Source organism: Anopheles cruzii, chromosome 2 (assembly GCF_943734635.1).
Source record: "Anopheles cruzii chromosome 2, idAnoCruzAS_RS32_06, whole genome shotgun sequence".
Taxonomy (NCBI): Eukaryota; Metazoa; Arthropoda; class Insecta; order Diptera; family Culicidae; genus Anopheles; species Anopheles cruzii.
In genome coordinates, this window is record NC_069144.1 from 4,764,401 (window position 1) to 4,780,409 (window position 16,009).

Sequence of the window (16,009 nt, forward strand, 5' to 3'; positions counted from 1 at the left end):
CTCTCTCTCTCTCTGCGGGTCCGGACCCTCATGTTTCCCATCACCGCACCACGCGTAACTATAACACAACGCTCCTTCCAACTTCCAACACACTCCAATGGCGCAAAATCAAAAATCAAATCAAACACACACCTCCGGAATCGGAATTGGGAAATGTAAAACGAAACGGAATCGAACGGAGCAGGTGCTCGGACGTTCCCGGCCCGCAGCTTTCCACCGGACGGGACGACCTTCTCGCAGATCACGCTCGGCCAGCGGCTGTCGAAGGAGATCCCGCCGTACAGCTACTGGAACATGCAGTTCTACCAGTCGGAACCGGCGTACGTCAAGTTCGACTACGGCATCCCGCGCGGTGCCTCGATCGGTGTGTACGCCCGGCGCAACGCTCTCCCCACGCACACGCAGTACCACTTCAAGGAGGTCCTGAGCGGCTTCAACGCCCAGCGCCAGACACGTGCCACTCATGTAAGTATCGCCCTGAGGCCGGTCACTGATTAATTAGAACGATAGTGTGCCGGAATCGGTCACACGACTCGGGCGGGTTGCGTGTTTAGCAACATCACTTCCGCCACGAAGGTTGACCGGACAGGCCGGGATTTTTATTTCGAATCTGTGGGTGCCGCGTGCGCCTAATGAAAAGCTAACTTCCCCCGGCGGGTACGACCCAAGGTCAGGCAAATATTGACGAGATGATGGACACACCAGGGGCGAGGGAACCGTCACGCGATCACGCGACCACTTATGACACTCTGATGGACACTCTCATCCTTCTTTGCAGCCGTCGATGCGCCGCGAGGTTACCCGCTACATGGAACCGGGTCACTGGTTCCTGTCGATCTACAACGACGACGGAGACGCCCAGGAGATCGCCTTCTACGCGCTGGTCGCCGAGGATATGACCCAGAACTGCCCGAATGGGTGCTCCGGCAACGGCCAGTGTCTGCTAGGCCACTGCCAGTGTAACCCTGGCTTCGGTGGTGACGACTGTAGCGAGAGTAAGTACCAGTACCTGCGAGAGGTCCCATCAGAAACTAACGTCCAACTCGCTGTCTCTTCCAGGTGTCTGCCCGGTGCTGTGCTCGCAGCGCGGCGAGTACATCAACGGGGAGTGTCAGTGCAACCCGGGATGGAAGGGCAAGGAGTGTTCGCTCCGGCACGACGAGTGCGAGGTTCCGGACTGCACCGGGCACGGCCACTGCGTCAGTGGCAAGTGTTCGTGCGTGCGCGGCTACAAGGGCAAATACTGCGAAGAAGGTAGCGCATCCTTCCCGGAGATTGTGTGTTTATCGTTTCTTCGTTTTTCGGATCCGATCCCCCTCCGATTCCCCTGTCCCCGTCTAAGAACTAACACACGCCTGGTAGATTCGTAGTGACGCTCTCTCTCTCTCTTGGTAGTCGGTTAGCCCTCTAACCTTTCTTGTAGGCAGGGCTTCCTAACACTTGTGTTGGGGTTGTTGAAAGGGACCCTCAACCGGTCTGTAACCCGGAATTAACCGTCGTCTCTCCCTCTCTCGTAGTGGACTGTCCGCATCCGACCTGCACCGGGCATGGGTTCTGCGCCGACGGTACCTGTATCTGCAAGAAAGGCTGGAAGGGACCGGACTGTGCGGCGATGGACCAGGATGCGCTCCAGTGTCTGCCGGATTGCTCCGGCCACGGAACGTTCGATCTTGACACGCAAACGTGCACCTGCGAGCCGAAGTGGAGCGGTGAAGACTGTTCGAAGGAGCTGTGCGATCTTAACTGCGGCCAGCACGGACGGTGCGTTGGCGAGACGTGTAGCTGTGACGCCGGCTGGGGCGGTGACTACTGCAACAACAAGCTGTGCGATCCGCGGTGCAACGAGCACGGCCAGTGCAAGAACGGCACGTGCCTGTGCGTGACCGGCTGGAACGGCAAGCACTGCACGCTGGAGGGCTGTCCCAATGGGTAAAGCGGGTTCCCTGGAGGAGCTCTGTTCCGAAAGTCTAATTTCCGTCTCGTTGTAGGTGCTCCCAACATGGCCAGTGCCACGTAAGCGGCGAACTGATGTGGGAATGCCGCTGCTACGAAGGCTGGGACGGTGTCGACTGTTCGGTGGCACTCGAGCAAAACTGTGGCGACAACAAGGACAATGATCGTGGTAAGTAGTCGGTGGCCCTGTCACTTGGACAACATCTTTGTAATCCCGGTCTGGCCTCCCGATAGATGGTCTCGTGGACTGTGAGGATCCCGAGTGCTGCGGCAGTCACTCGTGCAAGACGAGCCAACTGTGCGTGTCGGCCCCGAAACCGATCGACGTGCTGTTGCGCAAGCAACCGCCCGCCATTACGGCTTCGTTCTTCGAGCGCATGAAGTTCCTGATCGACGAGGGCAGCCTGCAGAACTACGCCAAGCTGGAAACGTTCAACGAAAGGTAAGCCCAAGGCTGCTCTGTCTATGTTTATTACATCTTTCGTTTTTCTGTTTTCCTTTGGTTCTTACCATCCGACACTCGTTCGGTTTATGTCCTTTTTGGTTGGGAACTTTGGTTTTGGGTTTGTGGCGTATTTTGGCTGGCCCCATTCCTGCGAAGCGACACACTCGGGTGGCTAAATTGTTGAGCTCGTTCATCAACTACTTTCCGATTCAACAGAACCCGGGATTGTGGAAGATCGTCCCCGTGTGGGGTCGCCTCGCGGGAAAAGGGGGCCAGACAAATATGCCTATAAATATATTCTTATACACATACACACATTGCGTTATTATATAATTACTAAATAAATATATTATGTTGTGCCCCCGTCTATTTATACATCCTCCCGCTAATTGCCATTTGTTTTAATTTTCAATGTTCCGCATCAACCAAAAACAAACAAAAAAGAAGAGGAAGAAGAGATGAAAAACCGCGCGAAAATGAGTACAGAAGATAAAAGTAGCCAAAAAAAACAAAACTAACGCAAACGAAACACGAAAACGTCAAACGGTGGACAGAACGAACCGCGAGCGAACCGAGCGAACCGAGTGAAACGAGAAACGAAAACAGAGCTGATGATGGTACAGAACGCGGAAAGAGGTTTGCTTTTTGTGCTGCGTTTAAGCACAATGAACGAGCGAGTGGCGAGCAAAAACGTGGCTCGCTCGCGAAAGCAGGTGAAACCCCTCCGCGGTGTGGAAAAATAGCAGAGAAACAAAAACTACGCCACGGCGGAACACACTCTACTACTAAGGACCGCACTAAGCCGAGCGCTCGCCGGCCAAATAGAGAGATAAACATTTTCCAACACACACACACATAAAAAAATAATCCCCACCGGGAATGGAAAGCGCGTGTCCCTTTTTCTCGTGTCCGTCAGAGCGGCCATTGTTGAGCGATGGCGGACTAACAGACGCACAGAACCGGAATTGGTGTCCTGCGTTCTAAGTGCCGCAATGTAAACGCACCTTTCGGTCGACGAAACGAACCACCGGTGATGGCCCTGGTAATTGTTGGGCATTATTGCTTGCTTTGTGAAACAATGGCCCCCCAAACGGGGTGGCCGCCACTTAACCCCACCGGCGGCTCAATTGTGGAAATCAAACATATTCACTTCACGAATACTATATTTTGATCGTCGCGATGCGAATATCCTTTTTTTAACCGGTTGACTCTGGTCGGCCGGCCAGCCGAATGGAGTCCATTATGTATCGCAAATTAATACATTAAATATTAATCATCGTCGTCGGATGGACCACTCCCCCCGGAGTCGCGGAGTTTAAAGGCACAAAGGCGACCGCTTGGCTTGGCAGACCTTCCGATGTGCGCGGTGCCGCTGAAAATCCTACACCCGGCAGAGATAATCAATCCCGCTGCCACCAGCCCTCAGCATAAAATCGAACCGCATTCCGGCCGGCCGGCTGGCTGCACAGTCGAATGGTTGTGAAAAATTAATTCATACCCAATAGCTCGATGATGATTATAACACCCCCGGCACTTAATGCGATAATATTTTAATTATTACCGCGTGACCGTTAAAGGCGCGCTAATTTAAGGCCACCAGGTTCGCTCGCGCTCTCTCGAACAGGATTTCTATTTAATTGGAACCGGAAACTAGAAGGACCCCTTGCTCGTGTCAATAGCTCAATAGTCTCGCTACACGCTTGGCCCATTAATTCGTTCAGCAATCGCCCCTGAAACCTTGCAGACTAGGATACGGTCCTTCGGAGGACCTTAGGACCTTATCTACCATCACCGTGCGCCCCTCAAAACTGCCCTCAAGAAGCCATCGTCATCTAACAAGAAATTTCGATTTTTGCTTTTCTCTCCTTCCATTTCTCTCTCTCTCTCTCTGTTTCTCTCTTGGCTAACCACTGATAATACTAATCACTACCATCACAACTACCACCACCACCACCACCACCACTACTACTACTACTTCCATCGCCTACTACTTCCACTCGGTGAATGTGCAGCGTTTTTTGGAATCATTTTAACGCAAGGTAAGACAGCGGAACCGAAAAGAGTCCGACGCCTGGTTGTGGTTCGCGAGGAAAGTTCGTTTGCAAACAAAGTTCTGAAAAAGTACCAAACGCAGGAATGCAAAACACGCTAACAAGAAATCGCCTAACAACAAACTAACAAACTAACGCGTAAAACACTAGAAAGCCCGAGTGAGAAGTACCGAGTAAAGTAAAGCCAAAAGTTGCGGAATAGTTGCTCCCCCTCACCACCACATCCCATGTTCCTTGGCGGCGGTCCCACCTGGAGGTCCTGTGAAACGTTCCTCCACCGACCACCGTACACATCCACATCCATCTGTCATATCTCGCTGCTTCCGTATCCGTAGCGCGGCTTGCAATCAACCACCCGAATCATCCCTAAATCCTTGTTCGTTAGCCACCACCACGCCACCACCACGTTCATCCTCGTTCCTCGCTGCCTGTCCTCACCTCTGCCACCCAGCCCACCAAAAAACCCACCACACGTCAACCACGTGCCTCCACCGTTTATCTCTTTAGTTTTGTGTACCGTGATATCGAGATGTTCCGTTTTTTGTTTCCTTCTCTATTTGTTCGCTCTCTGACAGGGGCTGTGGCCTCTTTTAGTTTGCTCTTTCGTTGGGTCTTAGAAACCATCTTTATTTTACTAGACTTTTTTACTTTTAGATAACTTTTGCGTTCTTTCTAGACCATTTACTATTTCTTTCTGTTTTGTATCTGTTTCTGTACTATTCAAATCGATCGTGTCAATATGCGTGTGATTGTGTGTGTGTGTGTGCTTGTCCGTTACAAAACCTGATAAAAAATGTATCTCAATTTTCAGAGTACAGAGAATGTGGGCTTTTTGGTCGCGCCCGTCGCAAACTTTGCTGGGTAATTAAATGTTTCGAATGAAAGAAAAAAAAGGTCGCCGAACCTGTCACAGCGCGGAGCCTAACAAGGATACCATCCGATACTGGGGATCCGATGGCTCTGTGGGTTTTTTGCTGTTTGTTTTTGCCAATGGTTTTCGGGTTATGAAGGGTGGCAATCTCACCGTAACGGCATGTGGAGCACAACCGGGACCAGTCCTGCCGAGACCTGTGGTCCCGATAGTCCTGTAACCCAATTGTTGTCGATCTGCCTGTAAGTGTGCGTGCACGCACGCGTGTGTGTGTGTGTGTGAATAAAATATGATCAATCACCCGATGTCGCTCTCGAGCGACGGACGTCCGGGTCCGGCTACTCCCGGTTCCCTCCGGGGGTCTCCGGGTTTATTCATGTGGAAATTTTTAATGGCGTGTAGAAGCCACACAGCTCTCGCCGCGCCTGACCAAATGGACGTGTTTTCGTCCTTCGACACACACACACACGCGCCATAGGAGGTCCTGTGGTGGCCTTCATAACCGAAAAATTCATCACAGCGCACCAACACCGGCTACCGGTGAGGCGGAAAAACCAGGCGGTCCCGGTCCCGAACAACAACGAGGTCACGCAATTTTTGTTGCGTGTTTTTTGGGGTGTAATATGCTTGCTCCGGCAGCTGTGGCACCAGCTCCGCGGGATGCATTGACCGCCGGGTGTGCCAGGGAAATGGACCAAAAAATCGGTCCACATGCGGCATGAATGTCGTCGTCGTCGTCGTTGCACTAAATTATGGGTGGTCAGTGGGCCATGTTTGCAGTAAAATTTAATGTCCTGGCGCCTGGACACACACACACACACGCGCACACGGACGATCGAGGACAATAATGTAGTTCGTGGCTTTGGTTATTAAATTATCGACTTAAGGGCTCGACTTTTTCGGTTACAGTTTCATTTTCTGTTCCACTGGAAGAGAGAGTGTTGGTTTCTGCATGACCCCCCCAATTCCCGACCCCACCATTCGCAACTGTTCCCCTCAGTTCCCCCCTCAGTCACACACTCTGAACTGTTTGTCCGTTGTGAAAATTGTAATTGTAAGAAGTGTTTTCCATTCTGCCAGTACTCGAAAAAGAACCGCGACCCGAGACGTCCTCGCCTGAGTGGCCTCCTCTCCGGAGGTCCTTCATTTATGCCGTGCTTTACTAATCCGCTTCGTTTCTCCCCCCTCCGCAGTCGTTCGGCGGTCATCCGTGGCCGGGTGGTGACCTCGCTCAATATGGGCCTGGTTGGGGTCCGGGTGAGCACCTCGACACCGCTGGAAGGATTCACGTTGACCCGCGACGACGGTTGGTTTGATCTGATGGTGAACGGAGGCGGCGCGATTACGCTCCAGTTCGGTCGCTCCCCGTTCCGACCGCAGACACGCATCGTGCAGGTTCCGTGGAACGAGGTGGTCATCATCGACACGGTCATAATGTCCACGTCGGACGACAAATCGCATCACGGGCCACCGCACACGTGCTTCTCGCATGATTACGATCTCATGAAGCCGGTTGTGCTGGCAACGTGGAAGCACGGCTTCCAAGGGGCCTGCCCCGATCGGAGCGCTATCCTGGCCGAGTCGCAGGTCATCCAGGAATCGCTGGCAATCCCCGGCACGGGTCTGAACCTCGTTTACCACAGCTCGCGGGCTGCCGGCTACCTGTCGACGATCAAACTCCAGCTAACGCCGGATACGATCCCGGCCGCGCTGAAGCTGATCTACTTGCGCATCACCATCGAGGGCATCCTGTTCGAACGCGTGTTTGAGGCCGACCCGGGCATCAAGTTTACGTACTCCTGGAACCGACTGAACATCTACCGGCAGCGGGTTTACGGCATTACGACGGCGGTCGTGAAGGTCGGCTACCAGTACACGGACTGCAAGGAGACGATCTGGGACGTGCAGACGACGAAGCTGAGCGGACACGACATGAGCATCTCGGAGGTAGGCGGCTGGAACCTGGACATCCACCATCGGTACAACTTCCACGAGGGTATCCTGCAGAAGGGCGACGGATCGAACATTTACCTAAAGCACAAACCGCGCGTCATCCTGACGGCGATGGGCGACGGACACCAGCGGGCCCTCGAGTGTGGCGACTGCAATGGGATCGCCGCCAAGCAACGCCTCCTGGCACCGGTAGCGCTAGCGGCCGCCCCGGATGGTAGCCTGTACGTCGGGGACTTTAATTACATCCGCCGAATTCTGATCGATGGTACCGTGAAGACGGTGGTAAAGCTGAACGCGACGCGCGTCTCGTACCGTTACCACATGGCGCTGAGCCCTCTCGATGGGGCGCTGTACGTGTCGGACCCGGAATCGCACCAGATCATCAAGGTTCGCAACAAGGACGAAACGCACGACCCGGAACACAACTGGGAACCGGTGGTGGGTAGCGGCGAACGGTGTCTACCGGGCGACGAAGCACACTGCGGGGATGGAGGTCTCGCCCGGGACGCGAAGCTTGCGTACCCGAAGGGGGTTGCTATCTCATCGGACAACGTGCTGTACTTTGCCGACGGAACCAACATCCGGATGGTGGACCGCGAGGGAGTGATCAGCACGCTGATCGGTAATCACATGCACAAGTCTCACTGGAAGCCGGTCCCGTGCGAGGGAACGCTCAAGATCGAGGAGATGCACTTAAGGTGGCCGACCGAACTGACGATCAATCCGCTGGACGATACGCTCCACATCATCGACGATCACATGATCCTGCGGATGACTCCCGATGGTCGGGTACGGGTCATCGCCGGTCGCCCGATGCACTGTGCGACGGGAGGGGGAAGTGGTGCGCAGACCACCGGAGGCACAGTTGCACTTACGACTGCCGCTTCGCTGGCCTACGACACGGATCTGGCGATCCACGCAACGCTCGTGATGCCGCAGAGTATTGCATTCGCCCCGTCCGGTGACCTCTACGTGGCGGAGAGTGATTCGCAGCGCATCAACCGTATCCGGGTGATCGGGACGGACGGGAAGATCACGGCGTACGCCGGGGCCGAATCGAAGTGTAACTGCCTGGAGCGGGGTTGCGATTGCTACGAAGCGGATCACTACCTGGCGATCAGTGCGAAGTTTAACACGATCTCCGCCATCACCGTCACGCCCGACGGGCACGTACACATCGCCGATCAGGCAAACTACCGGATCCGGTCGGTTATTTCGAGCCTCCCAGAAGCGGGCACCTCGAAGGAGTACGAAATCTATGCCCCGAGCGCCCAGGAGATCTACGTGTTTAACCGATTCGGGCAGCACATCGCCACGCGGAACATCATGACGGGTGAAACGGTGTACAGTTTCCTGTACAACGTGAACACATCGAACGGCAAGCTAAGCACGGTGACGGATGCGGCCGGCAACAAGGTGTTCCTGCTACGCGATTACACCGCCCAGGTGAACTCGATCGAGAACACGAAGGGTCAAAAGTGTCGGCTACGGATGACGCGCATGAAGATGCTGCACGAGCTGAACACACCGGACAACTACAACGTGACTTTTGAGTATCACGGAGCGACGGGGTTGCTGAAGACGAAGCTTGATTCGACGGGCCGGTCGTACGTGTACAACTACGATGAGTTTGGGCGGCTTACGTCGGCCGTTACACCGACCGGTAAGGTGATCGATCTGACGTTTGACCTGAGCGTTCAGGGAGCTACGGTGAAGGTGACGGAGAATGCGCAGCGCGAGGTTTCGATGTTGATCCAGGGTACGTCCGTCGTTTCGAGGGTTGGTGAAGCGGCCACGAAGACGACCGTCCAGCTAGATGGGGGAACAACGAGTGTATCCCCGTGGGGTAACACCGTGTCGGTCGAATCGGTTCCGTACGTGCTGTTGGCCGAGTTGGATCCACTGCTCGGGGAAAGCTATCCGGTTCCGTCGAAGCAACGGACCGAGATCAACGGGGATCTATCGAATCGGTTCGAGTGGCGTTACTTCATCCGCCACGTGCCGGTGAGGGGGAAGAACGCCCGTACGCTGACCCAAGTCGGACGGAAGTTGCGGGTGAACGGTGAGAATCTGCTGACGTTTGAGTACGAGAAGGACACCTCGTCGATTACGGTGTCGGTTGACGATAAGACGGAACTGCTGAACGTGACGTACGACAAATCGGCACGACCGATCGCGTATCGGCCCCAATCCGGAGAGTACGCCGACGTGGACCTGGAGTACGATCGGTTTGGGCGGCTCACGTCGTGGAAGTGGGGCAACCTGCGCGAGGAGTACACGTTCGATCGGGCTGGGCGACTGAATGAGATCAAGTATGGCGACGGGAGCTCGATCGTGTACGCGTTCAAGGATACGTTCAGTAGCTTGCCACTGAAGGTGACGACACCGCGCCGTTCGGACTATCTGCTGCAGTACGATGACGCAGGGGCGCTCCAATCGTTGACTACCCCGCGGGGTCACATTCATGCGTTCTCGCTTCAGACGTCGCTCGGGTTCTTCAAGTATCAGTACTTTTCGCCCATCAATCGGCATCCGTTCGAGATTCTGTACAACGACGAGGGACAGATCCTGGCGAAGATACATCCGCACCAGAGTGGGAAGGTGGCCTTCGTCCACGACGCTGCCGGGCGGCTCGAGACAGTGCTGGCGGGTCTGTCGTCCACGCAGTACACCTACCAGGAGAGCACCAGCTTGGTGAAGCAGGTCGAGGTGCTGGAGCCTGGCTTCGAACTGCGACGTGAGTTCCGATATCACGCCGGGGTGCTGAAGGATGAGAAGCTCAAGTTTGGGTCGAAGAGTGGCCTCGCGTCGGCTCACTTCAAGTATCAGTACGATGGGAATGCGCGGCTCAGTGGAATCGAGATGGATATCAGTGGTCGGGAGTTGCCGATCGTGCGCTTCAAGTATGGACCTGCGCAAGGAACACTGGACGCGGTGAGTGATCTGAGGATCACACGGAACGCCTTCAACCGGACGGTCGTCCAGGACACCTCGAAGCAGTTCTTCACGATCACCGACTTCGACGAACACGGGCGGGTGAAGAGCGTTCTGATTAACATCAAATCGTTCGACGTGTACCGGCTCGAGCTGGATTACGATCTGCGGAATCGCATCAAAACGCACAAGGTGATGGTGGGCCGCGTGACGTCCCTGGACAAGGTGAACTACAACGCGGATGGCCACGTGATGGAGGTGGTCGGTACGAACAGCTGGAAGTACGTGTACGACGAGAACGGCAACATTATTGGCATTCTGGAGCAGGGCGATAAGACGAACCTCGGGTACGACACCGGTGACCGGGTGGTGCAGGTTGGGGACGTAGAGTTCAACAGCTACGACGCCCGCGGGTATGTGGTGCGCCGGGGGGAACAGAAGTACCGGTACAACAACCGTGGCCAGCTGATCCACGCGATGGAACGCGATCGGTTCCAGACGTGGTACTTCTACGACGACCGGGGCCGGTTGGTGGCGTGCCACGACGAGAAGGGCAACGTGACGCAGTACTTCTACGCGAACCTGAACGCTCCGGAACTGATCACCCACATCCACTACCCGAAGGTCGGTGCCACCGGAACTCCCGGGGGACGCACCTCGCGGTTACTGTACGACGATCGGAACATGCTGATCGCGATCGAAACCGGCGATCAGCGGTACTACGTGGCGACGGACCAGAACGGATCGCCGATCGCACTGTTCGACGTGAACGGAGGCATCGTGAAGGAGGTGCGCCGCACCCCGTTCGGGAAGATCGTCAAGGACACCAATCCGGCGCTGTTCGTACCGATCGACTTCCACGGTGGGCTGCTCGATCCCAACACACGGCTGGTGTATCGGGAGAAGCGACTCTACGACACGGGCGTCGGCCAGTGGATGACCCCGGCCTGGGAGCAGCTCGCGACGGAGATGCGCCACCCGACCGATGTGTTCATCTACCGGTTCCACAACAACGATCCGATCAACTGGCGACCGGAAGGCGATGCCGGAGCTGGTGACGGAGGACGTTACATGAACGATCTCCGCTCGTGGCTGACCCTTTTCGGGTACGATGTACGCAAGATGCAAGGATCGCGCTACACTCGTGACATGATCTACCGACCGAGGGCTCTCATCAAGTCCCCGCAGCTAGCGCCCGACTTTGGCGTAATGTCCGGGTTGCAGTGTATCGTGGAGAAGGTGGACGAAAAGTTTGCTGACTTTGGGTTCATCCCGAAGCCGCTTCTGAAGATGGAGCTCAAAACGAGGAACCTGTTGCCGCGGGTCGCCTACCGGCGCGGTGTGTTCGGGGAGGGTGTCCTGATTTCGAGGATCGATGGCCGAGCCCTCGTGAGCGTGGTCGATGGGTCGAACAGCGTGGTGCAGGATGTGGTTTCGTCGGTGTTCAACAACTCGTACTTCCTCGATCTGCACTTCTCGATCCACGATCAGGACGTGTTTTACTTCGTGAAGGACAACATCATGAAGTTGCGTGACGATACGGAGGAACTGCGCCGGTTGGGCGGAATGTTTAACATCTCGACGCACGAGATCAACGAGCACGGTGGGGCGACCGGGAAGGAACTGCGGCTGCACGGTCCGGATGCGGTGGTGATCATCAAGTATGGGGTCGATCCGGAGCAGGAACGGCACCGGATTCTGAAGCACGCGCACAAGCGAGCGGTCGAGCGGGCCTGGGAGCTGGAGAAGCAGCTGGTGGCGGCCGGTTTCCAGGGCCGCGGTGACTGGACCGAGGAGGAAAAGGAGGAGCTCATCTCGCACGGTGACGTCGACGGGTGGATCGGCGTCGACATCCACAGTATCCACAAGTACCCGCAGCTGGCGGACGACCCGGGCAACGTGGCGTTCCAGCGGGACTCGAAGCGCAAGCGGCGAAAGAGCGGCGGAGGATCGACGGCGGCGGGTGGCACCGCTGGCCACAAGCAGAAGCGTGAGCATCGGCACGAGACGCTGATCCTGCCCCTGACGGTGCCAGCGACGGCAGCCTCAGTTGCACCAGTTCCAACGTCATCGATGTCATCGCAACCGGTGACGTCGTCGGGAGTGGCGGCGGCGCCGGTGTCAGCACCGTTAGCAGCGGCTGCTGTGGCGAGTGTCCCTGCGGTCCCTGCGGCGGCGACCGTGCCATCCTCGGCGCCAACCGTCACGGCACCGGCCACGACGTGAAGCCGACGCTAGACAGCGACCCCGGCGTCTCTAGATATTGTGATATAAATAGGATTTATTTTCTCTTCCGTGACCGCGTCCGCGCCGTTGAGTTAGTGGGTCGGGCCTCCCCACGAGGGCCGAAAATACTCACATTGTCCTAGCAAAGGCAGGCATAAGGATGCGCGATCAAGTAGAATCAAAATCAGCGTCAGTCTGACAAAACCCCCTTATAAAAGGCCACACCCTATACTCCCTATCAAATGCGTCACCAGATACACAACACACACACACACACGCCTAGTGCACGACGAGATCGCAGAGCTCTAGAATGTAGGGAAAGTAGCGAAAACACTCGATTTGTTGTGGACGAGGCACACGTGCGCTGAACTCCTCATCCGCAGTAGTGCCATAGGGACACGTGTACTTTTTAACGGTTATTTTAGTTTCTACCAATGCTCTCTCTCACTCACACACACCAAGGCAGGCTACTACTATGGGCTAAGATACGCTTCCGTGTTTTTGTTGCTTCAGTAATCACAGCAGTAGTAGGCCTGGCGCGAAGAAAGGAGCAGCGGATCGGTTGTACGAAAGTCGTGCCATAATTATAGAACCGGCCTGCCAGCGGGCCAGGTTTATTTCAATTCCGGGCTCCGTTTCGTGGCCCTTGGCCCCGGGTTACGCCCAGGTGGAAGCGAACTGTACAGAAGCTAAGCACAGCTTATAGAGGATAGGGCGGCGCTTGTCCGCCTTTTTCGTTCGGTTGTCTCCCTTGTTGTGAAATCGTATCGCAAAACCCACCAAAAAACTAATAGAAAATACACAATAAGCAGGCAGTCAGTGTGTGTGTGTGGAACCGAGGACACGAAACTCTCTACTCAAATGGTTGGCACGGGCAATGGGGAATCATCAAACGCACCGCAAACACACATGCATTCTCACACTCCTTTGCCTGGAACACTCATCACACTCAGCAGCAGCTTCCTTCCGGTCCATTGGCTTCTCTCTTTACAGGGTATTTGTAATAACGAAGAAGAAAACGAAACAATACAAACACAGTTGTAAACTCTAGTTGACTATTTATCAGTGTGTGTGGCAACGGCAGAGGAGCTGGCACTGAAACCAATAGACAGGATGCGAATTTAGAAACGCGAATTGTGGCGCGTTGCCACTAGGTCTTAAAACAGAATATTGCAATTGCGGCAAAAGCATGCAACAACAAACCGTTCTCTTACACAACAAAATCAAGAAAGTAGAGCAGAAACCCCAGATAAAATCGTAACATAACTTAACAGCAAACGGAACCCAGAAGCCGAAACCGAGTCGGAGGAAGAACTAGAAATAGTTAAAGCAAAGCGGACACAGGGAAGAGAGGGTAGTAAATAATAGAACAGTGCAGCCGTGTGCCCCGTTGATGGAGTTGCCACACCTCCTCCGAAATTCTGTGTTTCGAAAGCATATCCATTTGTCTAGATTGCCATACATTGCGACAACGGCGAACATCGGCACCTCTACTAATCATCGTTAGGAACCGAAAACAGAACAAAACAAAGCCAGAATCCACACAAAACCGAGAGTGAGAAAGAAAGAAAGAAAGAAAGAAAGACAGTAAGAAAGAAAGAAAGAAAGAAAGAAAGATAGAAAGAAAGGTGAGCAAAACAGAGAAAACAAAATATAAACAAACAGAACGAAAGTGGATCTGTAAAATAGTAAAAGCAAACCGACGCATTTGTTGTGTAGATTTTAACGAAAATAATAGAACGCGGTCACAAAATATGTGCGAGAGAGAGGGAGAGCGCCTTTAAAAGATAATGTGAGATTGCACCACTAAAAAACGGCCAGAAGAGGAGAAAGGGTTAGGAAGCTGAAACTCTAAAAAGCAATATAGTAGGAAAAAAACAGTGTTAAAAACCAAATGACACAACGGCGCACAGTGGGTTTACGTCTTGTAGGAGGGCCACTCCGCCAGCTGATATCAGGATGTCTCAAACCCATTAATTACTGTGAGCTGTAGAATATCGAAACCGTGCGATAAGAGTAAAAAGGCGGGTTTAGGACGCGAAAAGGATCTTTGTGAGAATTGTGAGGTTTGCAAATGTCCCCTAAATTCTTCCCAAAAATGAAAGACTCCTCGACTCGACGAGTGGATTTCGTGCAATCAAAAAAAGGAAACCCCGGCCGTAAAGGTGTGAAGGGCCGAGGGAGTGGACAGCTTCGTGGCGGTTCCTTTAATCCCCGCGGCCACGCGTTCTCTGTTCGTTAAACCACAATCCACTACCAGGGAGTCAATCGGGGTGGAGTGGAGTCGACACGAACCATGACTTGTAACGTGTAAGCTGTTGGAACGGCATCGTCGCCGCCGAAGGTGCGCATGAATGTAAAACTTTGTAAATAGGACTGTTTAGGAATAAAAAATGTGAACGTACGTAGGAAGGATAAGACATAAAAGGGGCAACAAGCGGCCCGAAAACTGCGAAAGAGAGCAATAGAGAGAGTGTGTGGAGAGTAAACGAAGCAAACGTCCCCAAGAAACGGAAGTTAAACGGAACGGAAGATTGGTAAAATCGTTACGATCAGCTAAAATGGGAAAACCTATAAAAAAAAACACTCAACACCACACTTCGCACGCGTGCGAATGCGAGCGAGCATACGTTTTTTTAACCAAACCGTGAATGGTCGCTAAGATCGGAGATCGGCTCGCCAGGCAGGACACACCCTATTTTATCCCTATTTTGTGCGCCAAGGCGTTTGCGAAGGTGGACAAAGGCGTACCGAGTCCGGGGCGCCAGAACGCCACGTTGTAAATAAACCAAAAACTAATGATAACACAGTATAACCGTACACACACACAGACACTTACTAAAGGCAACACAAACACACACACACACAAAAGCAGAAACACTCTATAAATGATAAAGAAAAAACCAAACAAAAATCTCTTCCCAGTTTCACACAAAACAAAAAAAGGCGTGAGGATTGGATGGAAAAACAACAAAAAACACAAGAGAAAGCAAAAAAACAGTGTCGTAGTCGTAGAAATTAAAAAAGGGTAAATAAACCAATGCGCGCGAACAGAGATAGTGGAAAACGGAAAACGTGTAGGGAAGACATCAACCGACGACCGGCTAGGGGAGGCAGGAAGCGGAATGGAAAATGTTTAGTGGAAACTTGAGTGTGTGTAGAGGATTTTCTTTTTCGTGCGAAAGTCTGTAGTCGCAAAGTCTGGTGGTCACAGATGAGTCACAAAACTCTGGCGGACCGCGACCGCACGGTAGGTGGTGTGTTGTTGTCCGTGGCATTGTATAAATTTTACACCCTAAGTAAATAGTAGTGAGCGAAACGAATGACAGCCAGGGGCGTCACCGGCAGGAACGCCCTCTGTGTCCTGTGGCTCTCGATCGTCCGTTTTCTTCCGAAGTCGATAGAGACCCAACAAAACAATGCTCGAATGCTGCTCTGGCGAAGGACGAAGCGAACCGTTGGGGGAAAAAGCTGAAGATGAACAGAGTAAAGTGGCAAGGGCAGAGTAGCGAAACAAAAATGCGAAAATGGAAGCGAAGAAGCAAACAAAACCATAATAATGACATCAATTGAAAA

At 53.6% G+C, this 16,009-nt stretch overlaps 1 protein-coding gene across 1 annotated transcript in view; it reads left to right on the forward strand.

Moving 5' to 3' along the window:
• Positions 1 to 12,433, forward strand: part of LOC128275526 (teneurin-m) — a 186,863-nt gene extending 174,430 nt beyond the window's left edge. Inside the window, exons 5-12 of the mRNA XM_053014067.1 lie at positions 185 to 465; positions 779 to 995; positions 1,060 to 1,254; positions 1,518 to 1,929; positions 1,989 to 2,122; positions 2,188 to 2,395; positions 4,411 to 4,437; positions 6,514 to 12,433. Coding sequence (XP_052870027.1) covers positions 185 to 465; positions 779 to 995; positions 1,060 to 1,254; positions 1,518 to 1,929; positions 1,989 to 2,122; positions 2,188 to 2,395; positions 4,411 to 4,437; positions 6,514 to 12,433 — 7,394 coding nt within the window. The remainder of the gene's footprint in view (positions 1 to 184; positions 466 to 778; positions 996 to 1,059; positions 1,255 to 1,517; positions 1,930 to 1,988; positions 2,123 to 2,187; positions 2,396 to 4,410; positions 4,438 to 6,513) is intronic.
• The last annotated feature ends 3,576 nt before the right edge of the window (positions 12,434 to 16,009 follow it).